Source organism: Tyto alba, unplaced genomic scaffold (assembly GCF_018691265.1).
Source record: "Tyto alba isolate M040663 unplaced genomic scaffold, T.alba_DEE_v4.0 Super-Scaffold_26, whole genome shotgun sequence".
Classification (NCBI taxonomy): domain Eukaryota; kingdom Metazoa; phylum Chordata; class Aves; order Strigiformes; family Tytonidae; genus Tyto; species Tyto alba.
In genome coordinates, this window is record NW_024881300.1 from 3,259,461 (window position 1) to 3,286,038 (window position 26,578).

Below are 26,578 nucleotides of genomic sequence, written 5' to 3' on the forward strand. Positions count from 1 at the left end.
GGGTTTTATGATGACTGATTTGCAAATTGAAAATCTAGCTTCTTGTACTTAATGCAGGGGAGCATCCGTCTGGCAGTGAATGCATTCCTTGGGTTTTGTGTGCTTTGAAGGTTTTTTTAGTTTTTCTTACCACAGTGCATTCCAGAATTATTTCTAGGTTTGTTTAGATAAATATGAGATTCCCGTTCCTCTCAGGTTTGTAGAATCTCAGAAGGATTAGTGGTCCAGTGCTAGAAAGGAAGGTATACTGCTGCTTGGCTTTTTACGCCTCTTGCAAAGCTACATTGTGCTTGACCATGTACACTGAATTTTTATTCTATCTGTGGGGGTGGGGGATGTGTCAGGGGTTTTCTCCCCAAACCGTAATAAATGTAAAGATGATTTTAACATCTGCATAGTCCAACAAAATAGTGGTTCTCAACTTTTTGGAATAGTTGTGCTGATGATATTTTTTCTGTCTGTTATTCCAATTCAGTGCCTGATATCGGTGCAATTCTGTCCACATGCCACTCAGGGCCTGCAGCTGACTGGCTATAATCCTCGCCCTCTGCAGAACATCATGCACTTCATTAGCAGCTGATCACAAAGAGCTGCTGCTGCAGTTCTTAGAGATTCAAAGCTTTAAATAAACTTTGTCACGCACAACTTTCCTCTAGCTAAACTATACTTGAATAGCCTTCATGTCTTTCCCCTTTGCTTTCTAAAAGAATGTCTGTGAGCATAGTGATCAAATGTTGTTTCAAGCTGTTGCGTCTAAAGCACTGAATTTCTGATCCTGGAACTCTAGCAGAGAGTATTTCCTTTCAAAAATTTATATGACAATTAAATGCAATTAGATCTGCCCGCAGCTCTCTTGTTAACTTGACATAAAAAATGGGATGCCCAAACTGTGCCAGAAAAAGCTTGATGAACCATTTTCTGTGACTAAAGAATTTTAACTCCTTTTTGGTCAGTTTAAGTGGGGTACTTAATTGTCCTTGTATGTTTTCCTAAAACTCCTTCTCTGGATTTGTGTTGATGGGATTGTTTAGTGATAATGGTTTTCCCTGCAGCTTTGTGTAGGTTAGCAGTGTAACCGCACATCTGAGTTGCTTCCTTCAGGGAGGACTCTCCTGTTGCTTCCTGGCATCATCTTTTGTATTTGAGGTTCTATTTTGTGTATTAAAAGTCACATGAACTAAATTTGTGCCCTGGAAACTTTTCTTCTATTAGAAAATATGCCAGCATAGAACAGAAGCTATTTGCTGTACTAGTTATCAAGCTTTTCTTCAGGTGTTTGTTTGGTTGTTTTTTTTTCCACCCACTCAAAAGTACTTGTAATGCTCTCATTAATTTTGAAATAACCTTATGAAAATTCTGCTCAGAAACCAGTGAAATGCAGAGCATATCCTGTATCAGAACGACTCTGTTGGTATGTTTAAATACAACATGACACATGTTTTTTTTTTCTGTCTGTAGACTTTCTAAATTAAATTCATAGGGCATTTAGAAAAAGACTGTCAGGATCGCCACTAGACCTTTTTATCTCAGTCTCATGGCTGAATTGCAGTGCTGCTTCAATCCTACACAGTATCATAAAAGTTTGCCAGCAGTAGTGAAGTATTGATGCCATTGTGCAAGGCGCTGTGAAGATTTAATTTAGAAGACAGCTTACACACCACATCACCAGTGTTCAAGAAGGATGATCTTAAACTGAACCTGCTTCAGGAAAAGCTACTGGAGTGATCAAGGGGAATGGGAAGTCTGCATGACAGGGGATTGAAAGCCCCGTGGCTTGTTTGGACCTAGTGACGTGAGGTTTAGGATCTGATTACTTAAATATGTGGTTTGGGAAGGGGTGGGAGATGCACGTGAGAATGCACAAAAAGTGTCCAAGCTAGAAGACAGTGCTGATGTGAGAATAAAGAGGGGAGAAAATTTAGGATGAAAATTCGACTTCTGAAAGTCGAAACACAGACCTTTTCCCAGTAGAGCGAAGGGGAGAGTAACAGTTTTTAAGATGGCTTATGCTTAATTCATAAAAAGGGCTGTATGGTGTGACTGTGTACAGTAGAAGCCTGTATATGCCCCAGATGCCCCATCCCTGTTCTGCCTTTTGCTAGGTAACTGCTCAGTGCGATTCTAGGACATGAATATTGCTGCCTGCCAGTTGTTCAGCCTGTTTTCTTCTCTGGGGTGACAGTTGTGGAGGGTAGGACTTTTTGAAGGAAATGTGCTTTAGATGGTAGATGATCAAATAGCTGAATCGGGGCCAACTGACTGTGTATGTGTGGATTGTACCAGTACAGGAGTGAGCAGCTTCCAGTGTCCCAGCAGGCTGAGATGGCATAGAGCCTATACAGACACCAGTGAAGCCAGTGGAATGTCTCCTCTTGACTCCGGCAGACTGCAAATTAAGCCTTTAGTTATGATTCACAGTAACTAAGGAAACCTAAATTCACAACATAAGAGTCTGAAGCCTTCCTGAAGAAGACTGTGACACACTTTGATTTTTGAGGTGGAAAGCCTTCTTACCATCTTTTTGTCAAGCGTATGCTTGGTTCTCATGTGAGACTTGGTGAGATGGGCTATTGTTTTTGTGTGCCAAGAAAGCAACAGACTGTCCCTGCATGATGTCTCCGATGCTAACTGTGGAATGTTAATTTTCAAGGTGGTTCCCCACTAGCACCCCCCCACTTAAAGTAATGGACACCTACCCTTTGGGGAGTTCTTGCAGGGTGCAGCTCTTACACAGGCTCTTCTGTTCCTTCTCATAAGGAAACTGAAGGGGTTGAGAGGTTTGGCCAAATGCATTTTTGTTATGCTTTTTTGTTGAAAAAGTGGTGGTTTTCTGAGGCAGGTTTGTTTTGTTTTTTTTTTTTTTTTTTCCTCAAGGAAGCAATTTATGCTTATGCAATGATACATATCTTAATGAAGAAGCCTTGAAATTAAAAGCCTAACAGCTTTTTTTGTTTTACAGTCACCTCTTAGCCATGACCTCATCCTTAACCTGACTCAGGATGGAATCAAACTGCTGTTTGATGCTTTCAATCAGAGACTTAAGGTAATAAAACACCCTTCCTGCAAACCAAAACCCTAGGATATATTGACACTTAACATAAGTATGTGGTTCTTTTAGACATTTAATTTGCCATATATAACGCTCTCTTGTGATAATGAACTGCATTTCTTCTGTTTGGGCGTTAAATCTCTGTTTCTAGGATTAAGACACTTTAACATTGTCTTGGGGACTGTAGTGTGGTGGTCCAGTGTGGTCTCACTTGCCCGTCTTGTCTCCAGTTGTAGCAGAACCTGCGAAAGGCCATTACTAAAGCTAAGCCTAGGATCTGAAATCAGATCATCAGTTAATGCAAAACAGACAGTGTTGTTTTTTGCCCAGGTTGTTCCTTTATCTGTCCTGCCATCTTATTTTTGAAACTAAACGTAGTTGTTCCTATTCTTAGTTTTCAGTGGAGCTATGTTCACAGAGTGCTTGTGTGGCTGTGAGTGCATGATTTCCCCCCAGAAAGCCACATTCAGGCCTCTTGTGAGCAGCTGTCTGCTGCACTGACTTCACTTTGTTCTGGATGAGATTTTATTCTTGCAGTTGAAGTCCTCGGGTCAGCAATTCTGCATCTTTGCTTTTAGGTGATCTGCTTCTTTCTAGGATGCTTTCTGTAGTTAAGATGCAAAAGAAAGGGCAGGCTGGTCACTAACCTCCCATGGCATTTATGTTTGCAAAAAATCTGTGATGGAAGTGGTATCCATACAAAATGGGCAACTGTGGGACCGAAGAGATATGATTAGATCATTACAAAATTTTGAAAAGCTTTAACTGAAGCATTTAAAATATTGGTATGTAGCTTCTCAGTTATTTGGGGTGGTCCTTTTGTGTCAAACCATTGTCAGTGTGATTCTTACCCTGTGTGCATAAATTTCTCCCCGACCGAAGTGCCCTCCAGGTGTTGATTTGAGTGATGGGGTTAGGGTGTACTGCTCCAACTGCTTTGAAAGGAGCAGTGTGGGGTTAAACGTGATGCTAGAAAGTGGAATGCTTACCTTTTAGGTAAGTCTGGAATATGGTGCTCCATCCGTACTTCCAAGCTTTGGAACAGTGGTGGGTGGAGCCTCGTTCCCCTTAACTCACGTCTCCAGTAAAACCAGCATCAAAATGTCAGCATAGTGCTTTATCCCCAAAATGACTGTAAAAGTGTAGCGGTGTGCTGTCAGCGGAAACTGGAGCTCTTTGTATACTTTGAATGTATATATAAAATTGTTGAGTAGCAACCCAAATTAGTAGTTGTTGAAAGTACTTTTTTCTCTAGTAGTAACCTGTAACAGCGTGGTACGTTTGTATTTTTCTTCTTCAAAATCTCTTTCATACTAACTATAAAAATACACATTTTGAAGAACAATTTTCAGTTCAAATTGAGCTCATATGGGGAACAACTGAGCAGTTTTTTGTCAGATTAGTTTCTGATTGCATTACGGTAGTTTGTTGTTTAAGTCATTTTGTAATAATGGGATTTTTATTTTTGTCAAGATTTAGAACTTAATTATTCAGATTGTGTATGTGAATTTTTAAGAGAATATCTTGAAAATTCTGTCAGATTTATCAGTGTAACCCGTACTTACAGCCGTGGATGTACGAAACTTTCTGAAATATATCTAATTCCTAATGAGACTGAGCTCAGAACTGACATAATCACTTCAAGTGCATGGCTGGCTTACTGATGTTTTTTGGAGTGTCACAATCTTGTGTTTTTGAAGTGCTGTAACCTAGTGTATGTCATGACTCTTCACCTTCAGTTTTTGCGGGTCTGATTTTGTCATTTCAACACCCAGTGTTCTAAGAACTGTGCAAGAGTTTTTCTACTCACCTTTTTCCACAATGTGTTTTAAAATTTGTTTTAAAGAGAAAATAGTAAAAACCCTCTCTTCTGGTATGTGTTTTTAGGTTTTAAAAAAAAAAAATAGAAAAAACCCTAATCTCTTCTGGTGTGTTATGGTTCAGTGGTCTAGTGATACCTTTTGTTTGTTTTAACTATGAAAAGCAGAGTTGTGTAAACACATGCAGTGCTATGAAAACTTCTACTTGTAAAAGTATTCAGAAAGCTTTATAGAAGAAATTCTGTGGGATCACCTCAGAAGTGAGCAAGTGGACTGGTTAAAGAATGGTGTAGGTGTAGAATAAGTGATGCCAGTTTTTAAGATGTTATGACTCTGTGTTCAGTGTTGCTCAGCAGCAGCAAAACTGGAAAAATCAGGATGCCTTCTTTCTTTGCTCTGTGTGTTTTTTTTCTTTTTACTACACACTTACTATTAGATTTGGTTATGAAAAAGAGATTATAATACAGGCTACTAAAATGGAAAGTCTTGACAGACCCAAAGGAGCTGATGCAGGCATAAAGCCATAGCAATATTCCTAGAAAGTTGCCTCCCTTTTTTAGGGAGGGGAGGAAGGCTTGTGCATAGTCTCTCTACTCACCCCCTGCAGCCAGAGCCCTGCAGGAGGTGTTACTAACCTGAGCTGACATGAAAGAGCAGATCCAGGACCAGGTTCTGAGAGCATTGCTATAGATTTTAGCAACAGGGTCTCTCGCACATGTTCCCTCTGAGGTGGAGAATGAGTTAAATTTCACAGCGTTGGTCTGTTAGTGCTGGTTAGTAGATACCTGAACACTTTATGAGTCTTGGTAGTAATTATTAAAACTGAGTGTGACAAAACATCAGGTTTTCCTGATTTCAACCAGCTGCCTTCTGGCTGTGTAGTAAACCCATAACCGAATAGCCCTTGGTTCTCTCAGTTTTTGTTCCTCTGCACATGGACAGAATCATGTGAATCCTTTTGTCAGTGTAGCTTCTGCAGTTCAAAAAATAAATCCTTTTTTAGTGTGAAGAGGGATGGCCTGTTGCAGTGTTTCTTCAATATATGTCTTTCATGACTGTTAGGAGATCTTTTGACTACCTTTACATTTGGCTAAATTGTGCTTGTTTCTTCCTCTGGCGTTAGTAAAAAGAAATGTTGACATGAATAGGTCTGTGAGTCGTGGGAAGAGGGCTGATGGCAAACTGGTGCCTGCTGGCTGATGTCAGGGTGTTTCTCTCACGGGGGACCTTGTTTGTGCAATGTGCTGTTCCTCGTGTGCTGCTCCTTTTTGTTGTTCAACTCATCCTTTTGTCTTCCACCACCGCAGTGTGTTTCAACAGAACTTCAGGGGAGTGCCCAGTGCTTTCTGGTAGTTGCTGCAAAACTAGATCTGTGTGTGGGGTGGTTTTCTCTATTTTCAGAAACATTTTCTGTGGGGAGAGATGATGTGCAAGGTCACTAAAAAAAAATGTAAAATCATTCCTAGCTTTTCATAAGAGTAGCCTTTGTTTTTAACAAGCTGTGCAGTAAAGAAAACCTGGACATGCCAAATTGAATTTGAATTAAAATACTGGATAACCAGATTTTTCCAAAAAGCATAAATCAAAGTATATTTATTAAGAAGAAAAATCTGGTCTTCTTTATGTTGGTTCTGCCAGAATGTTCATTTGTTACTTGCTTTGTGTTGTACTTCTTGCTTATCCTGAAATGTGTGGGCTTCCCAAGCAAACAAAGTGCTTCAGAGAACTCTTCCAACTTTCTGTGAGTCAACAGCATACGATTAAATGTTGATTTTTAAATTTTTTTTTTTAATGTAGTGGTTGAAGCACTGCAAGTTGTTCTATTTAGGGTTATTTGCCAGGCATCTCCCAAACCCGAGACTTCCTTCTTAGCTGTTGATATTTTTAGGTTTTAAAGCCACATTTGGTAGCAAGCTCCCTGGGGAATTCTGCTTTATTCTCTAGCTGAAGAGTAGGTCCTTTCTAAGTCTGCCAGTGATTTGTTGGAGGATTATACAAAGCAATAAAAAATACTTTACCTTTTCTTCACAGCAGTTATGATGTGCTCTACGTATTTTCTTCTTCCTGCTGACACAGGAACACGTATGTAGGGTAGAAGCTTGTGTTAGTCACCAAAAATGATCTGCTTAAAGCCCAGTCTAGCCTCGAGACTCAGTAACAGTCACATAAAAATTGTATGAAATCAATCCCGGAAGCACATTTGCAGTAATGTATTCAGAACAAAGGATCTATACCTAATATCTGCAGAGAGGGGAGCTCCTTGGAATATTCAGTAAGGTCTAAAGCATTTGATAAATATCAGAACTGGGTATTATGGCTTGATCTGATTCTTTGTGGGCTGCTTTTCAGATTATCCTGTGTAATGCTTGGAGAGATTGCTTGATGTCTTTTTATGTAGTATTGAAATGGAATGCTACTACTTAGTCTTACTGCGTTCTTCTTTTGCTTTAGGAGTGGGAAAGTTAGCACAGTGCAGTCAGTGCTAAGGCTTAGTACACTGCACAGGCATTCTTCAGGGTTGTAAGAGCAACCCAAGGAACGGCCGACTGTTTGACATTCATTAGAGGATTCCCTAATTAGCTGGGTTTTGCTGTCACTTTCTCTGAACTTGCTTAAGCGTAATCTTTGCAGAAATTAAAATGCTGGTGTATTAGTGAAAAGATTACTTTCTGCAGGTCAGTGCTGATGTATCGGGGATCGGGAGGTAGCGTACCGAACCCGCAGTTGTTCTGCAGTACTTGCTTCCGATGCGCAGGTGTGGAGTCAGTTTTCGGAGTTCCGTCTCTGTCAGCGTGATTTGTTCTAGCACAGTTCTGTTAAGGAGGGGAGTGAGCAGCACTAGCTAGTCTTGCTTTTTGGCAAGAATTTGCCTCTGTAGTGATTCACAAATGTGTGAAGTATGGTAATGCTTGTTTCCTGTGTTTCAGGTGATTGAAGTTTATGACTTGACTAAGGTGAAGTTAAAATATTGGTAAGTGATTTAAGACCTGCCATGATTTCTTCTTGATTACGGTGACTGGTTTCTCTCTTTTTTTTTTTTTAATTCTGAATTAATTTTTTTTCCAGTCATTCTTGTTAAAAAACATAATTTTTTTTCCAGTCATTCTTGTTAAAAAACATAATTTTTTTTCCAGTCATTCTTGTTAAAAAACATAATAACTGTCAAAAAAGAATGTAGATAATTATCCTTTCTTGAACGTAGCACTTGGTTAAATTACCAATGTACTCTTTTCTTTAGTCTTCTGAGGCTTCTTCCAGTTTAAACGGGGTATTGCCATTAGTAAACGTTTGTAGCATCCATTCAGTATTCTTAAGGCAGATTAATTTTGTTTTCTTTTTCAGTGGTGTCCATTTTAACTCTCAGGCAATTGCTCCAACCATAGAACAAATTGATCAGTCATTTGGAGCAACACATCCAGGAGGTAAGCCAGAGCATTTCTGAGAAGCACACCTAGATTGACAGACTTGTTTCTAGGGGGTCTTTCCTGTATGTCTGCCCAGAGAAATGCATAGACGCTTCTGTTGTCAAATGATTTGAAGTTGTGTTCCAGAACTGTTGTATTCTTATAGCTGGGATATCATATAAAATGTACTGTAAATTCATTTGTGACTCTCTTCAAGTGAAATAGTGAGGTGGAGAGTTGTTGGCACAGAATGGCGTGTTCAGGTGTCATTAATGATCTGGTTTGAACTGCCAGTACCGTAAAATTGTAAGCTTTGTTGATGCTGTTGTCTTTACACATTCTCATGCGTGGTCAGCTGTCTCACGTCCTTAGGGATTAACTATACCATGAACCTGCAGGCATTTGAGCTAATCTCAGTGCAGAGTCAGCCAGGACCGTTTGCTCAGGCTCCATGCTCTGAGAGTGGGGTTATACCCCTGCTATGGCAGGATCAAGTCTGAGCCTGGGTATAACTGGCTTGCACCTCCTCCCTGTTACTGGGAGCACTGGGGAGGACAAAAAAAATATACCCTTTTTAGAGCATCATTTTCTATTTCTATCTTAGCCCAGTCCATTTGCAGTAGTCAAGCTGATCCCAAATAGGCTAGTGCTCTGCGTGATTGATGGCAATTGCATATCCAGACTTTGTCCCCGTTCTCTGCAAACAATCCCTTGCACATTACAGAACAGGATTTATTAACTGTGGAGGGTCATGTGGCTAAAGTAATATCATTGCATAAAAGCTTGCTGTACTAGATGAATATCAGATTGAGATAAATGAAGCTTGGAGGATTTCTAGCCATAATACTCCAAGGACCAGAATTGGCCTTTTTAAACTTCACTTTGGTCATGATCTTAATGTTTCCTCTTAGGCAGAAACTCTGAGATCTATAGTTAGATCTATTATGGAAATAGTATCTAGAAGAGACTAGGTAGAATTTAGGAAGGGTGAAAGTAGTTCTATATCCTTGATAGTATAACTTTTACGTGTTCTGTGTTGGTAATTTATTTGCAAATATTTAGAGGTGGAGTGCTTGCAAAATTGTGATATTATGAACCATAACAATACGTACCCAGCTGTAAGCATTGATTCTGATAGAAATAGCATGTTTTAATACTGCATAAAATTGTATGCAAGCACTTAAAAACAGTTTGGCACCACATGTCCTTGTGTTGAATTTGCCAGACAGAAGTGCCAGTTATTTTCAATTAAGAAAACTTGAGCACTTGCTTCATCTGATAGTTTTTCATAACATCTTTTCATCCAGTGACATGTAGATATGAAAATGTATTTATTAAAACGTTGGCTTCTGTTACCATTTCACTAGTGCATTTGTGTATTCAGTTTCCTCACTGGAAATTTGGTACCTTCCATTAACAGCCTACTTAATACAGAGCATATACTTCTGCTAAGTGGCCTGTCATAAACAGTTTGAACTGCATCATGCAATGCAAGTTTTCGATAACTTTATCTTTTTTGAAACAGAAAAGGCAAAAACCAGAATAGTTTTCAGTATGTGGGAGGGATGATGACAGTGTTTTCATGTCCCACAAAAATTTGAGCTGGGGTGGGGAAAGGTGGGAAGAGAAACCTTCCTCTTAATGTGACCAAAGTACCAAGTGCCAGCTTTCATGAATGAAAGTGTGAGAGAACTATCCTTTTTCTTCTCTGTACCCATACTCTTCCAAAACTCCAGTGCAAGTCGGTTAAGTTTTAAAAGGATTTTGTTGTTAATCTCCACTAGAATTTAAAACAAAATGTTGTCTTTCACTTAAACCCAAGGTGATTGCAGCAGAACCTTCCCACAACAGGATACAGCAATAGTTTCAAAACATATTCCAAAAGGTTAGCAACGGTTTTGTGTTGAAACCAACATTCATTGAGCAGTTTTGGTTTTGCCAAATCAGTGGTTTTAAAAAAGAAGCCATCAGGAAAATTGCAACCAGCTTCCTTACTTTTTGGCTAAAGTTAGTTTGAAATGTTGTAGTATCTTTGTCATGGGGCTGACTGAAATGTGACCACGTTGGAGGTCAATAACTTCGTCAAAGCCAAGATTTTATCCCACATTTCCACGATTTTCTGACCTGACCTCCTGCTGGGAAGTGCTCGCTCTTGCCAGTGGTTCTGTTGAAATCACATCCTGTTCGAGCCGCTGTGGCTGTTTGCCGAAGTGCCATTCAGCGTGGATAAGGGCTGTGGGATTGAACTGAAGTCATAAGGTAGAAGGAAAAATAGCCGTCCTTCCCTCCTGCCACAGTGCCCTTGCGAGGATGGAGGGGCTCCTCTCTTCTAGCTCTGTAATTCTGAGAGACTTCAGAGGTTGCCCAGGCTCCCCTGGGGTGCCAGAAAAGTCTTGTGCTTGTTACCAGTAAGACTTGACTTGGATCTGCCTCTGCTTTATCAGGACTGTGCCTGTTCTGCAGGCTTGCTGGTGTTGGTGGCTTTGTCCTGCCCTGCTCTACAGAAACATTTCCCAGCTGGTCACGCTCTGCTGCTTTCCTGGGTGGCAGACTCTTTTCCCTTCCTTCACCCAGAGTGCAGCGGCAAAGAAGCAGTCTTTCTGCTTCTGTCAGCAATTTAGAATTGAATCATTCTGCAGGGTACCTGTGTAGTAAATAAATTTTAAGAAATAATAATAAAAAAAAAGGCTTACCTTGTCCAGGCACGTGGTTGTGACATATGGTCTTGAGGGAGATATGAGAGAACTTTGTAAGGATAGAAATATTCCTTGCCCTTTAAGCCTAAACATCAACAAACATTGCAGGGGATGGGAACTGATGCGATTTATATAATCAGATATCACACTTGGCATGACTAGGGGAAAAACACTTCTCCAGCTGGCTGTGGGCTTTGGAAAAGATGCATCATAATTTATCACATGAGCGAGATTTGTGTAATTTTCCTGCAGATCAAAACATTTCCCTCTCCCCACAAGTTTTCCTTTGAGTGATAAGCAGGGAAAATGCTCTTAACCAGCACATTCTGCAGAAAAGGCGAATGATGACTTTTGAAAGCGTAGTGCTTATTGCTCAACTATTATTTTTCTATCCTGGGCGGTCTGGCATTGTCCAGATATCTTGTGACATGTGTCTCAAGTTGAACATTTGAAATGCACTGGGGGGAGAGAAATATGTATTTATGTGAATTTTCTCTCTATGCTAGGTCATCTTAAATATAAAATCGTAAGAAAAAAAGGGAATATTGAACTAATTTCCTTTTGGTAAAGTGGAATAAAGCAGCTTCTCTTGTTTTGGAGTGTTTCTTTATTGTTTTTTGCCTCTGCTTTTTTCAAACTGTTTTGCAAGTGAACCAGCTTCTCTGTGTTACAAGAGCTCTGTGTTCCCCCACAGCAGCTACCAGGCACAGGTTGAAGTCTGGTAGCATCAATCCCAAAACTGTTCCCAAGCTCCCAGTCTCCTGGGATTGTTCTTAAGCTTTCCACAGTCTCCCAAAACAGCATGTCTTGCTTGAGTAAGTACTGGGATGACTTATTGCTGTTTATAGTTGACGTTGTGCAATTCACTGCAATAAATCAGGACATCTCGTGACGTGATGACAGCTGGAAGTCAGTGCATGTTCTAATTTATTACTGCTCTTTGTAAAAGCTGACCGATCAGCTGGTGTTTCTGGTGATGCTGTTTTTAATTTCTATTGTAACTGGCCTAGGACCTGCGTGACTGAAGCATTTCCTTCTTGTGCCCTGTTACTCAGGGGCACAGGCAGCTGCACAGGGGCACGCAGGCAGGAGCTCCTCTAGGGGAAGAGAGCTGGAAGTGGCAGGGAGGTACCTGCGAGCTCCTGCTCAGGAACATGCTTCCTGGGGGTGTGAAATAGGGAATTTATCCATGTTTGTGCTGAAAGACTTTCTGGTTAATATTGTACAAATGTTTCACATAACAATGAACAGAATTGTTTTGTACTAACAGTAGCTGTTTAAGCTACTTTAGGGACACTGAGGTATAACAGATTGTGTAATATTGTATAATTTTATCATTAGGGATAAGTTAGTGCCTAAAGGCTTGCATAGGCAACTCTTACTTTAATGAACCTAAGGTTTCTCTTATTGCTATGTTTTTACTGCAGCAAATTAAAAGGAAAATTGTTACTGTCCTGTGTAACTGTGTTCCTCCCACATCTTGAGATGTAGTAAATTAATTGAGGTAATGAAGGTCCCGTTAGATCTGAAGCGGAGAAATCTTAGTTTACTTTGGTAACTCTGTTTTTACTTTCTTTTCCCTTTTAGTGTATAATTCAGCTGAGCAACTCTTTCACCTCAATTTCAGAGGATTGTCGTTTTCTTTTCAGTTAGACTCCTGGACTGAAACTCCGAAGTACGAGGTCAGCAATCATTCTTAGTTAATGGATAGTCTTTTCTGCCTCTACAGTACTTGCAAAATATCACCTACAGCATGTCTTGCCTGCAAGCAAAAGAAACCAGTAATTTGGAAGGAATTTAACTCCTCAGTTGTTGTGTTCTTATTCATGCTATGTAATCATTCTGAAGTTAAAAATTTTCTTCCTTTTAGCAGAAGACATATGCTTAGAGGTTTTGCTTGCATCATGAACTGGGACTAGCAATTCTGTTGTTGAAAGGAGTCTTCTAAAAATAAGAGCTCTGTCTATGCAAATACGTAAATATTAAGCAATCTACTGGAAGGCTGTTCTCTTATCAGATATTTTTGAATCTCATCAAAGTGATTATGCAACTAAACTAGGCTAGAGTTCATAAAATACATTTTCATCATAACTGTCCTTCAGTATGAGTGCTTTTAGAAAGCCAAATGAATGAGCTTTATTTGTAATGCCTGTTTGCATATTCACCAAATGTTCAGACAAGTTAAAGAATGATTGAACGTATTACCACGTTTTCTGAAATTTATGGAAATCACTGTCTATAGTGGAAACGTGATCAGGTCTTCTGTGATTTCCACCAATACTGACAAAAATGTATGTATAACTTGTTTTGTGTGAGAATGGAAAAGCTCTCAGTTGTATTATCTAGGCTTATCAGTTAAAAAGAATGCATGCTGCATGGTATTAAAGTAAAAAGGAGCATCTGAAGAGCCAAAACGAAGTGGGAGAAATCAACCAACGTGATGACACATGTTTTTATGTCATGGCTTAGTACTTTAATAGTTGTGTTTTGACATGTGAGAAAACAGGGGGTAGCTGGGGGAAGTTGCTATTTTGCAGTAGCCAAGGTCACTTGGTTTTCAGAAATACTGGAAGGTAAATAGGAACCTAATAAGCCAAACAGAAGGAATGTCCCAACAGATAGTAGTTCCTTTTCATGCAACAGTTCCCAGGGCATTTATGAATGAAATGGCTGAGCTGCTAAGAAAGTCAATTGTTATGCTGAGGATTTGAAAAGATCATAGGATCATAGAATATCTCAAGTTGGAAGGGACCTATAGGGATCCTCAGGTACAAGTCCCTGCTCCTCGCAGAGCTACTTAAAACTAAAAGATGTTAAAATAAAGTTGTTAGAATCAATTTTAGCCATTTGCATCTGTGTGTCTTGATGTGTGGTTCATCTAACTAAGAAAGTATTTGGGGATGGTTACAGAATGCTTGCTGCTAATATGCTTTCAGAAGGACATAGTGTGGTTCTTGGGAATGATACACTGCTTCATAGCTGCTAGAACAGTGGAGAAAACAATTTTGCATTCTCAAAGTCCAGTTGAGGTTAGTAAAATGTTGTTTGCACTAAGCAAAAGGTGAAATTCTTCCCAGGATTGTAAATAGGTAGAAATATGATAGTTTAGAAAACGGAGTAGTATGAAACAGTCTACAGGTAATATGACTATTTGTGGAGCCTTTCAGGGAGCAACATTAGGAAAATCTGAAAAGTGAAATGAAATCAAGATGTCAAAATCTTTCAAGTTCAGAAAGGATCATACAGGACTGCTAAACTAGTTATCAAGGCAGTGTAATCTCTGCTTATAGAAACTAAAAACTCTGAAGAAAACTTGGAGTTTTTGTATAGCTGATAACAGACTGCAGGTGAAAGGAACATGAAAACCTACTCAGGCTGTTTCTGTGAAGAACCGAGGCATATATGGCCTAGGCACTTCTGTGGCTTTAGAGAAGATTTCTCTGGTGCTAAGACAGAAGTATGTTAAAAAGTAATCTAAAGTCTGACTGCTTTAGAAAGCTGTGTTTTGAGGTATTCATGTTCTGGACAAAGTCAGAAAGAAGATTGAAATCAGGGCATCTCTAGGTTTGCTGAGTGGAGGTTCCCTTCTAAATGCCTACAGCAATGCAAGTCATTGCTCTCGGGTTTGGCTTTTTTTTTTTTGCTTTTTCCCCCAAAGAATAACTTTTTGTGTTTACCTTATGTGATATCCTGCTAAAGTAGACCAGGATAATAGTTTCCATACTGTGCACCTTGTTTTTGTTGACAGCTTGTGACAAAGTTAGTTTCTTTTCTGTCCAGTGTTGACAGTGTTGAAGAAGATCCTGTCATCTTCAGAGTTGAAAGAAACAGGCTCTTACTGCACTAGGAGAATGAATCTGACTTCCTTAGCATGCTTTCAATTTGATAATGCTCAAAATCCCTATCAAAACTATGTGTAAGAATGTGGTGCTAAGGAGAACAGAATGAGTGTTTATCAGATAAAGGCATTTTACAAACTAGCAAAAATGTTAAAAGACTGAGATTAATGCAGTGGAACACAAAAAAGATGTTCAACCTTTAAGGTAGTCAGTTTTTTAGAGCTTAAATATGGTGTATCAGTACCAATACTTTTATATTGCTAGCTGCCAGTGCTCAAACCAAGAAAATGTGAATTCCCAGTACACGCCACAGCTAATTGTTAGACTCGTGCCATCTTGTGGTGGATAAACATAGTGAGCATTTCACCCCAGCTTGGGCATCCAGGGGTGGTGTAATGGAAAGAAACAGCATCTAGAAGGGGGATTTGCTGTTGTTTTTTCCCCTTGTCTTTGGCTAGAGATTTATCTGAATTGGTAAGCATATACTGTATTTCTAATGTAATTTATAATTTTGACCTGAAGTGTTTACTGTGTCATGTAACAAGAATGATTTTGTGTGTCCACAGCCTAACTTTGCCCATGGTCTAGCCTCTCTGCAAATTCCCCATGGTGCGACTGTGAAACGTATGTACATCTACAATGGAAACAGTCTGCAGGATACCAAGTACGTACAGCTGGTCGTGCTGTTTTGATCGTTGAGAATATACTTCTTCCTCATTTATTTAGGGTTTTGCAAACGCTAGATATAATCATATACTTTTGTAGTTCAGCTTAGGTCTTCTATGAATTTGGTAGTGTGCAGAATGCCTTTAGATACCAACCTCTTTCAGATTTCCATAGACATCGTCCTCAGACCTTATAGTCAAATGTTGGTTTGATTTATGTTGTTATAAAATCAGCATGGCTCAGCTGTAATAGACTAATTCAATTGACCTGAAAATGAATTCATTAAATAAAGAAGGAAATTCAGTGAATCTAGTAAGAGATGCAGTTAGGCTGTTCTTGCTGTAGATTTTGTTTGCATGCTAAATGACCTCCCTAGACAAATCAAACTTGGTATAGGCAGTCAGTAATTTTGTAGTGTGTTTGTACTACTTATGTTATGGCGGGGTCCTACCAAGGGTCTTAAACTCCCTTGCTATACAAAAATAATAAAATATGTATTTTCAGGCTTAAGTCATATGTATAATTTACCATATATTCAATATATTTGTAGTTACCTGACTGAATTTACTGTTCTAAGGAAACTAATCTTCATGCCTTAATACTAATGGGATAGTTACATTTTAATATGGTTAATGTTTTCTATGGTATTGTCTTCTGTCTTCTTTTAAGCAGTAATTTATTGTACAACATCTGACACTTTGCTCTTTCTAAAACCATTGTTCCTGGGGTTCCTTTTTCAAGGAAAAATTGAAAAGACTTCTATAAACTCTTCCTTCCACCGTATAAATAGCTAAACTGATAACATGTTAGCTTTTGTAGAGACAGTTGTGTTTTAATGCCAGGAGAAGATTAGCACATCCTTGGATTACTGCTCAGAAGGGAGGGAAGCTTGTTTGTTGTCTCCTAATTAGAAATGAGTGCACTTCAGAAAACTGTTGTTGCCTGTGCTCATCTCTGACATGGTGTGCTTTAGTGAAAGCACCACTTGTCACATGGGGCTTTGTGTGTGTGTGAGAGCTCAGAGCCTGACTTTTAGCTCAAGTCATTCACACAGAGGAGAAATTCACATAAGAGCAGTGAATTTTACAGAGCATATACAAACTAATACACAAAAAAGCAGCCCTTCCATTGAAAATATCTTAGTTGGGGCTGCTGTTATTTTCTCAAATATCACTGTAATTAATTAAAATTAAAATGGGAACTTTCTCAGTAAAGCAGCACAATTGTTTGTGGTGTACCTGCACAAGCTGATCTCATGTTCTGGACTGCGGAGTACTTTCCTAAAAGCAGAGACAGCTTCACAGAGAAGGCTTTTCTGCTTCATGTGGGTGATATGCCCAGGTCAAGGAGTAGGTATCTTTTAAGAACAGTACAACTTCCATTTTCCCTGAGAGAAGTCTGAGATAACATGTTTTCAAAGGTATCCAAAGTTTAGATATAGTTTCTGTAATTCCTGGAGTATTTGAAACTTGCTGTTTGTTTCATTAATAGTAAAAGTCCTGCATGTGAGTGCTGCCTTGTTCTTTTTTTCCCCAGACTTTCAGTTCCTTGTTTTTAATATAACTTTTACTCTTCAGTCTGAGTTAGATGCAGCTTTGTCAAAATTAATGTGCTCTGTTCCAGTGAACGGGCGTCGGCTTGTTAATGGAAAATTTGAAGATTAAGCGAATCCTGTGCACATTTTTGTATGATTGGTTTCAGGGCTCCCTTGATGCCTCTCAGCTGTTTCCTTGGTAATGTGTATGCCGAGAACGTTGATGTACTGAGAGATGGAACTGGACCCTCAGGTTTACGGCTTCGCCTACTCACCGCAGGTATTAGTGGCACTCAGAACATGGAACTGGTTGCTTTCCTTGGGGAAAGAGGGGTAAACCTGTATAAATTAAGCACAGGTTATTTGTGGTGCTTTTACAGATGGTTTCAAAGTGTTCTATATCCCTTATCTTGATCTGTTGGAAACAAAACAAAACAAAAAAAAAAAACTGTGAAGGTGAGTTGGCCTGCTACTGCATTTCCCTGGCCCTGGAGGAATCAGAGGACTGTAGTCCTGTCCTCGGTAGTTCTGAGTCCTTAAGGACTGTTTGCAGAAGTGGAATTTATCTCCAGGTATATATGTAGAATAAACCAGATACAAGTGCATCACTGAAAACAAACAAACAAACAAAAAAAAAACCCACAAGAAATCAAGAAACCTTATGTATATGTGCGTTTTCTGAGATTCCAATGAGCTGTATGATAATGAAATTTTTGTGATTAATTCTGGAAGGCTGTTAAAAATGCCAGCGAGAGACTACATCAATGCTGCAGCCTTAGGCTGCACTTTAAATTCAGTTCTGTTTTCATTTGCTGTAGAAGGCAGCAGTGAAAGCAATGGGCTGATGAGTACCACCTTGTGTGCACCTTCAGAGGCGGGGGGTGCTTACAAGTTCGGGAAAGATACAGTGACTGCCAAGGAGCCTTGTTCAGTCACCAGAACTTGACCTGACCGTGTTGTTAAGAAAAAATGCTGAGATGTTTTTAACAATTTTCATTAGCAGGCTCGGCTTTTGACCTGTTCTGGTTACTAGCTGTATGTACGTTGAGAAAATACATTCACAATATGCAAAAGTGAAAAGGAGAAAATTTAAGATGAAGAATAAAAAATTATTAATAAAAACGGAGCAGATGTTTTCAAGTTACTTTGCTTCTGTCTTTACAGAGGAAGATAATGGTGAGCTGCCTAGAAGAGGGAACGTATGTCCTTGTGTACTAGGGAAGGAGTTAGCTATAACATTATAGTAATATAAATGATTTTGAGAAATTGAACACCTCTAAGCAGAGTGTCAAGTTTAGTTAAATATGTATATATATTTGCAGTTTAAAGGGGATGTTGTCAATGAATAAAATAATTGTTAAAATATATCACTAATGTTCGGACTAAAACTTGCAGAGAGGCAATCTGGACATGTGCTGTTCTTGTCTTGCTCAGGTTTGCAGAAACTCCCCTGTAGAACATACTATATACCTGTTCTAGCACAAGTTTCTTTGCAGCTGCATTTGAAGTAACTCTTGCTTAAGAAATCAAGGATGACTCAATTGGATTTTTCTGATTTATTTCATTGGGTAGCTAGCTACATAAATAATGCATAGTGAGAAAAGCTAAGTGTGTATTTAGAGCACATCCTGTATTTTGCAGTAACTGCTGCATATGTGTATGTGCATTCTCGTAAATGTAAGACGCCGTATTCCTGAAAGCAAATGGGGTCACAGACTGTAAGGTCTTTCCATTTTTTATCATCTGGTAACGTATGTCAGCAATTCATCTGTGTAATGGCTATCCAATAAGATCCATTTTTAACATTGCTTGCGTAGGAACATACTTGCTATTGATTTAAGAAGCTATGGGAATCTTGAGTAAAGAATGTATGTTTGCTGATAGAGTTAATATGGATGAGGAATTTCACTTTATGGGCTTTACTTTTTTAGCTGGAGATACATCTCTAGCTGCTAAAGTAGAATTTTTTAGGGATAAAAATAATTCCTGGTACTTACTGCTAATAACCAGCTGATCAAATTGAGACGGGTTAGGAAAACAAGTCAGGTCCACGTGAATGGCGAGGAAGTGAAGATAGTGTTTGCTGAAGTTGGGGGTTAAGGTGGGGGTCTGTGCAACAGTCAGCACATACATCACTTGGATAAGAAATGTTTAAACTGTTGCAAAATAAATGGTTAAATTTAGTTTGGCACTGTTGTCTAAAGAATGCAGCTGCTTGGTTTGTGATAAATAGAGGAATGCTAAGCTTTTGGTGTTGATTTCCTGATGTATTCTCTGATCAGGAAGGATGAATTTTGAGTTGTTTTCCATTCCTCAGGTTGTGGCCCGGGTGTTTTAGCCGATGCCAAGATGCGGGTATTTGAGCGTTGCGTGTACTTTGGTGATTCGTGCCAGGATGTGCTGAGCACCTTGGGGTCTCCGCACAAAGTCTTCTACAAGTCCGAAGATAAGGTGAGGGAATTGATTTGGGCACAGGACTTTGTCCCTGTTCAGTGCTGTCTCGGCTTAATCCCAGGGCCTGCATTTTGCAAGGCCAGTGAAGTTAAACTGCCGTGTAGTGCAGATTGAGTGCTTCATTTGACATATAATAGACCAGGATGAGCTGTTATATAATTTGTTTTTTTAAGAAGCTTTTTTAAGCTAAATAGATGCAAATCTGTTTAAATTAAAAAACAAACAAACAAAAAACAAAACAAACAAACAAACAAAAACGAAAAAAAACCCCACACAACAAACCAACCAAAAAAAAACCCAAAACCCAAACCATCATTTTAACTGTTTTAAAAATTATAAAAATGGGAGCACTTTTGAATCCAAATAAGCCTTAGCAAGTGTATATTGCCTATTTTTTTAAATTTTATTTTATGTAAAATAGCCTCAGCATATACTTTGGTCCTTTCCTAATGTATTTACATAGCAGTATATGAGTAAACTTTTTACTTCAGATCACTAAAAGAGAAAAAAGCTGATGTGTCATTGTGCCACTGCGAGCAGCTGATGGTCCTGTCATGAAGCACAGTATCTTACGTATTTGAACAAGGGCTTTAAATGAGATTATGGCAATTTGTTTGAATGTGGTGATGTTAATGGCATTCATCTTTGTGAGCATTATTAAATATATCTGAAAAATGTGTTTCTTGCAGATGAAAATCCATTCACCCTCGCCCCATAAGCAGGTCCCATCAAAGTGCAATGACTACTTCTTCAATTATTTTACACTTGGAGTGGTGAGTGGGAAGCTTCCATAAACAAATTCATGTAAAGTTTTGATTTAGTTACACAGCAGTCCTTTCAGAAGGCTAGAGGCTGTGGGAAATGAGAGTCTGCAAAACTCCTGATTGCTGCTTTAGGAATCTCTGGACAGGAAAACCAATGCTGACTTTTCTCTAGCACTTGCAAATTCAATCAGTAACATTTTGTCATCTCCACCAGTGGATGGAGGGCGCTCTGTGCATTTGTGTTTTCTTAGGTTTTCTCCCTCTGCCATGCCTGGTGCGTAGGTATACTAGTTCTTGTTTCTGAAACACACGCTCCTGTCCCGCAGAACTGAGATAGGTGTGCCATAACATTAGTTGTGAAAGCTTGCCGAGCTGTGCCGTGTAGTGCAACCTTCATGTCCCTCCTTACAGCTGTTTTGCTTTAGTCTATGATACGGTGTATGATATGCAGGAAAAACAAGCCCTCCTTAGAAAACTTGCTAATGTTAGGAAATCAAATTGCAGTTGTGATTGAGTGCTGGAGGAAATGTGCATTTATGTGAATTTACAAGTAGTCTTATTTTAAAATACTAATTTTCATAGTTCCATTGGGTTCCAATGAGATAGATACATACAACTATATGCAGGTACTATTATAACTAATCTCAGGTTAGTCTGGGGAAAGCCACCTTCCTCTGTCCGATTTGCTTCATGTCTGTTTGTTTTCTTCAACAGGATATTCTCTTCGATGCAAACACTCACAAGGTGAAGAAATTTGTCCTGCACACAAATTATCCTGGTCATTACAACTTTAATATGTGAGTGTAAAGAATTGATCTCCTAAAGAGTATTTTAAAACATCTGAAAAGGAAATCTTATGTTCCCTTTATAGAATTCCAGTATTTTTTCCAAATGTCTTTGATGTATCTGGTAACCTGTGGAGGTTTTAGCTATCATTATTGGCACATTTTTTCCTTATTATTTTCTTTTTACTTTTAAATGACTTTATATTGTCAAGTATATCTTTAAGCAGTAAATGAGGTAAGGTAGTTCTTGGTCCAGCTATAACATTCAAACTCTCTTGCTAGAGGCAAACTTCATATTGGCAAGAGTGTCCATTTACTGGCAGGTAGACTGCTGTTTTTTTTCCTAATGTTATTTCAGCTAGCGATTAAAAAAAAAAAAAAAAAAACCTCTTGTGCTTCTGAACATATTTACGTTACTTATTAAATGTAAACTCCTTAGAGGAGGGATGAGTTAAAGAATAAGTGATTGTCTGATGAAAGCAGTTAGTGACAGAAATCTTTGGTACTGTTTCTAAGCTGTATATTTCTCCATCCACTCTGTGTAAAAGCAGAGTCCTTTGTGCTGAAAGGAAGAAAATTGTGTTAGGATGTTCCCAGGGTGCCACCTTCTTTGATGTAGAAAATAGAAATGTGAACTTCTCTTAATCTGTTAGCATTGAGACTCCATTTTCATTTTATTATTCATGTAACTTCATTAAACTGGCTATTTAAGAAACTTAAGTTTGTGCTATGCAGTTTATGTTGGCTTTTCTGTTTTCTAATAGCTTTACGATTTGCACTTTCTAGTTACCATCGCTGTGAATTCAAGATTCCACTAGTCATTAAACGAGGTGAGTAGTTCATCTGTTGCCCTGCTTCAGGGGGAATGCTCAAAGGGGAGGTATGATGAGTTTTCATTTCTGATGTATCCTTCATTATCAGAGGATGCTAACAGTGGAAGTCGTTAAGACAGAGGAGGAATTTTGAGGCTAGGTATAGTTCTCTGATTCTACTTATGCTACATTGTTCACTTGAATCATACTAATATGTAGCTGCAACATCACTAATATTCTGTAATGCTGCCACTCAGCTAAAATCCATTACCTTGTAGCTGGAGGCTCAAAATCTGTAAGGCACTGTTAGTCTGCACTGGTCTGTCCAATCCACTGTTGAACTTCTCAATGCTGAGCTCATTCTTGAAAGGCTTATTAATGATATTTGATATAAACTGGTTTAGCTGGGAATGAGAACAAACATCTGGAATATGTTGGCTCTATGTGCTATGGACAGAGTAAGTCTGTTATGTTCACTAGAAAATCTCCTCTTGAAAAAAAAAAAAAGTATATAATCAGTAGTGCTGATTCTGCAAGATACTAAGATGTGCCCAGCTCTGCAATCTCAACAAAGCGTGGGGAACCTTCTTTGGTTGAAGACCATAGGGATCGAGGTAGACTTCTTTGATGTAAAAATTAACAGGTGTACTGGGAAAGTGTTTATTTTGATTATCCGGGGAATACTGGATGCTGCCTAGGTTTTGGCCAGGAATTGCTTTCTTCATTCAGATTGGTTTTCACTGAAACCACTTCCCAGTGTAAAGTGCAATTCTCCTGTGGCTGTCACAGCAGTTTGAGCATGTAGAAGAATAAAAACCTGGAAAAACAATGGCTGTATATACAAGTTTATATGAAAGTTGATTTGTACTTCAGCCAGGAGAGTAAACATGAAAGTTCTTACTTCTTAAATTATTTTCCTTTAGGTTACTGTGCAGTACTTCAAAGACATTAATTTCTGATTATTTTACTCACCTCAAGTAGTCCCCTGAATCTCCTCTGAATGTGTCTGGGTTTTGTTTGTTTGGTTGGTTTTTTTCAACTCACCTTTCTGGTCTCTAGCTTATGTTCAGGACATGCAACAAGTTGTAAACAAATATAAAATTTGAGGCGCTCATCTTCCATCTGGTGGTGGTACCTGATGCAGCTTTATTAACTCCCTTCTGTAGTTTAACTTCAGAAGATAAATTGGCAGCCAGAGTTCAAAGTGCACAGCCACTGAACTCTTTTAACATAGAGAAAGTGTGTGTATTTAGCAGGTGGAAAACGCAGAGGAGCTTTCAATCAAATTGAAGACCATTAGCCATGTTTGACTTCAGTGTCTAGGTAGGTTCCCACTGCTTCAGGAAGGTGCTTTCAGTATTTGGAAATCACCACATGTATGTATGGAACAGTGCTTGAAACCACCAGCAAACATTTTCTCTTCAAGGCTGTAGGCATAAATGCAATGCTGTCCTCACTTGCAGCTTTTTTATTATTTAATAGGTAGACTGCAATTCCCAAGCTCTCTTCTATCTTTATTTTTGAAAGTGTCATTTTAGCTCCCGAGTCTCAAGCGGTCAGTTTGAGCCAGCATCCTCTCCAAGCACAACAGAGTGCTTGGACTTGAGGAGTGGCACATCATGTTACCTCAGTGAGTGGCTGTGCTAGGCAAGTCAGCTTGCTGCAAAGAGATGTAATTTCTTTTACACTGGCGTTCTTCTATGTACGGCTTAAACATATATAGAGTTAGAACTTGGAACTTGCTGCAAACAGGCAGGTTTGTTCAGTCACCTTTACTGGCATTTAATCAACGTTGTTGGCAATTCTGGTTGCTAGGAAGTGGTGGTGGTAAATTTGTATATGAACTGATCCAATGCTTGTATGTCTCCTGCTATCTGAACTAACCTCCCAAAATAAAGGATTATATAGGAGACCGTTCAAGCATAAACTACAAAGGCTTTTCTGTTTTTCTTTCATAGATAGTGCTGATTCACAGACGGAAACGTGTACGACATACAGCAAGGTAAGCCTGTGCAGAACTGTACGTTTTCCTTCTTTTCTTAAACCATCTAAATGATCCATGCTGAATTTGCAATACACTTTGAAGAAATAATAGTGGTTGTATCATGTTGTTTTAGAGTGGAAAAGCTGAAGGCCAAAAGTTAACGTGTGTGTTGTGGTTTAAACATTTTGTCATGTTAAGGATTAAAGGCATTCGTAATAGCACACTTCAAGTAAACTAAATTACTGCATTATTGCATGTTTTGCATTTTAAGGTAGCTGCAGGTAGAAATAGAACAGTAAAATAAGTGATATGGGAAAGCAATGGTGGCTGAATGTTAGCTGGAAGAAATATTTCTAAACAAAATTTTGACAGAGCTTTTCTACTTGATGTAGCTCTTGAAATCATGTAGTATTTAACCAAGAGGGTCCAGTTCCCTTCCACCTTCTTCTGAAGGATGCCAGGAATGGGACGTTTCTCAGGCAGCAGCAGGCCTCACAAAAATGTCACTGCCAGTGTGACACCACCTGAGGACAGCAGACTTCTTGAAGACCGCATGGCCTTACCACCTAAATGAAGTTCCCAACTGGGCAGTTGCTGCTGTGTGTTTGAGAGCTACATTAAGTAGAAAAACTTAAAACCCGTGTTCAGCAGTGTCTCTACAGTTAACATTCAGCCAGGGTCAGTGCTGCTCTCTTGGCTCCGGGGGTGCCAAATGAAGGCTTTCCTTGCGGAATTTTGGGGCCCATACTGGGAAGAAAAAATTGGAGTCAGCGACCTGGAGGCTGCCATCTTTGCTTTTTGATTTGAATGACTGACATCCTTCAGTGCTTTGACTTACTTCAGTCTTGTGTGTGAAAGTGCAGCTTCTCATGAAGTCTGCTTGGAGTGATGAAAACTGCTGGACATTCCCAGTCATTAAATAGTGCAGCTTTCCTCTTCTTTTCCAAACTTGTCGCTTAAATCCAGGAAATGCTTTTGGGAGAGGTAGCTGTGATACTATTTCTCCCTCTGCAAAGGTGTGTAACAGGATATCTTGTTGAAGTTTACCACAGCTGCTTTATTTTCTGAGGTGTCCCTGAAATGCTATAAGACTTTCCAGCTACATTTTACCCATAGAAATTTTTAATATTAATAATTCTAATTCAAAGCTACTTTGAGACAAAAATGAGAATAAACTCTGAGAGGGTTTCCTGGCCCTAGTAACGGATAGTTTCCATTACTGAGTATGGCTCCAGTCACAAAATACTCCTGTAAATACAGCCTCTATGTTATTTGGCAAATGAGCATATCACCAAAAAAAAAAAAATGTACACAACTCTTTTCCTAAATAAAAAGAAAAGCTTTCCTGTGCCTCGTTTTAACACAAAGTCTTTGATATATTTACAGTGGGACGGTATTCAGGATCTTCTGGGGCACCCTGTAGAGAAGCCAGTGGTACTTCACAGGTAAAGAGCTCTCTTTATTTTACTTGGCAGGGATTGAGCTGATAACAGGACAAGTTTGGGCAGAGGAAGAGTTATTCCAGTAGTTATTTGGGGGCTGCTTTGCTGTTAAAGTTTCAGGCTTTTTGGCCACTAACAAGACTAGATAGCTGCACTCAGAGGAAATACTGACATGCAGAATGAAAACATTTCCAAAATTCCTTGAACTGTAAAATCCAGAGCAGAGTTAAGCAGCATATAGAAGTCTTTCTCTGTGTAATAAAGTGTAGATTTTTTTTTTTATACTAGTCACAAGCATTTCAGCCATGTGCCATCATACAGCATAGTGTGTAGTATGTATCATAGCAGTCTGTCTGAAGAAGCTTTGCTTTTATGAACACAGATAGTTGTTCTACAGTTCTTCTAGGCTGACTGAAGATAGAGTGGTCGTTACATTTTCTGTGTTTCTACAGGGACTGAGCGGGGTGTTGGGTTAAATAGGCATTATCTGTTTGCAGAGTTATCATGATTTGAAGTGATGATTTATCTCGGGACAAGTGTAAGTCATGGGTACTGTGAATATACTGCAGCAATTTCAGATATACCAAACAAGGTATTTTCATCGGGCTTTCATATGATTTTGAGTTTGATTTTTTTTTTTTTTTTTTTTTTCTTCCTTTTTCCCCTAAATTATTGTGCCCTTTGCTCCCCTGTATTCCTGTTCTATGCCAGTGAGATCATTAGAGCAGAAGTAATGTAACGTAAAGCTGAGGTGAAACAGTGATGGCATAGTCCTTTTATTTTCCATCTGTGGTGTGCTCAGTAAAGCAAACTATGCTTGAACTAGTCTCAAATGTCTCAGACGTGATCTGAGAAAGTGACCAGTTACAAGAAAGGCCAAAAGGTAAATGTTTTCTTGGGGTTGTTTTTGGCTATTACTAAAATCCATTGTAGTCAGCAGGAATCTGCCATTGCCATATATATAATCCAAAAATATTGGAAATAACTGAAGGACAAGCGATACATTAATCTTGAAAAATACTGTTTAATAAAATTTGGTTTATTCTAGGTCAGCATCTTACGTGGTAGTTTTTTTTAACATCATAAATCCAGTGCGTTAATAGACAGCATGTAATAAATATGTATGGTAGAGTCTGAGCCATCAGGTAGATTGGAGTGGGAAAGGGCCTTGCACAAAAATAATTTGTAATAAGTTACATGCTCTGTATGTTTATTTCCAGGGTTCTTCTGTTCAAGTTAAGTGAAAGAGAGTTTTCTTGTAGAGGTTGTCAGTACCTTTGGGATTACTTTCTCCCTGAGTATTAATAATGGCCCTGTGACATTAAGCAG

The 26,578-nt window shown here is 39.0% G+C and overlaps 1 protein-coding gene across 3 annotated transcripts in view; it reads left to right on the plus strand.

The window, feature by feature from the left end:
- The window catches only part of PHAF1 (phagosome assembly factor 1), a 36,452-nt gene that overhangs the window by 7,109 nt on the left and 2,765 nt on the right, over positions 1–26,578 (plus strand). For all 3 annotated transcript variants that reach the window (XR_006165748.1, XM_042797710.1, XM_042797709.1), the window contains 12 exons: positions 2,960–3,043; positions 7,797–7,840; positions 8,212–8,291; positions 12,557–12,651; positions 15,375–15,472; positions 17,176–17,288; positions 19,326–19,459; positions 20,152–20,235; positions 20,941–21,023; positions 21,798–21,841; positions 23,782–23,825; positions 25,194–25,252. Coding sequence is in view for 2 of the 3 variants with exons in the window: in XM_042797710.1 (XP_042653644.1) it covers positions 2,960–3,043; positions 7,797–7,840; positions 8,212–8,291; positions 12,557–12,651; positions 15,375–15,472; positions 17,176–17,288; positions 19,326–19,459; positions 20,152–20,235; positions 20,941–21,023; positions 21,798–21,841; positions 23,782–23,825; positions 25,194–25,252 (962 nt within the window). In the remaining variant the exon portion in view is untranslated. The remainder of the gene's footprint in view (positions 1–2,959; positions 3,044–7,796; positions 7,841–8,211; positions 8,292–12,556; positions 12,652–15,374; positions 15,473–17,175; positions 17,289–19,325; positions 19,460–20,151; positions 20,236–20,940; positions 21,024–21,797; positions 21,842–23,781; positions 23,826–25,193; positions 25,253–26,578) is intronic.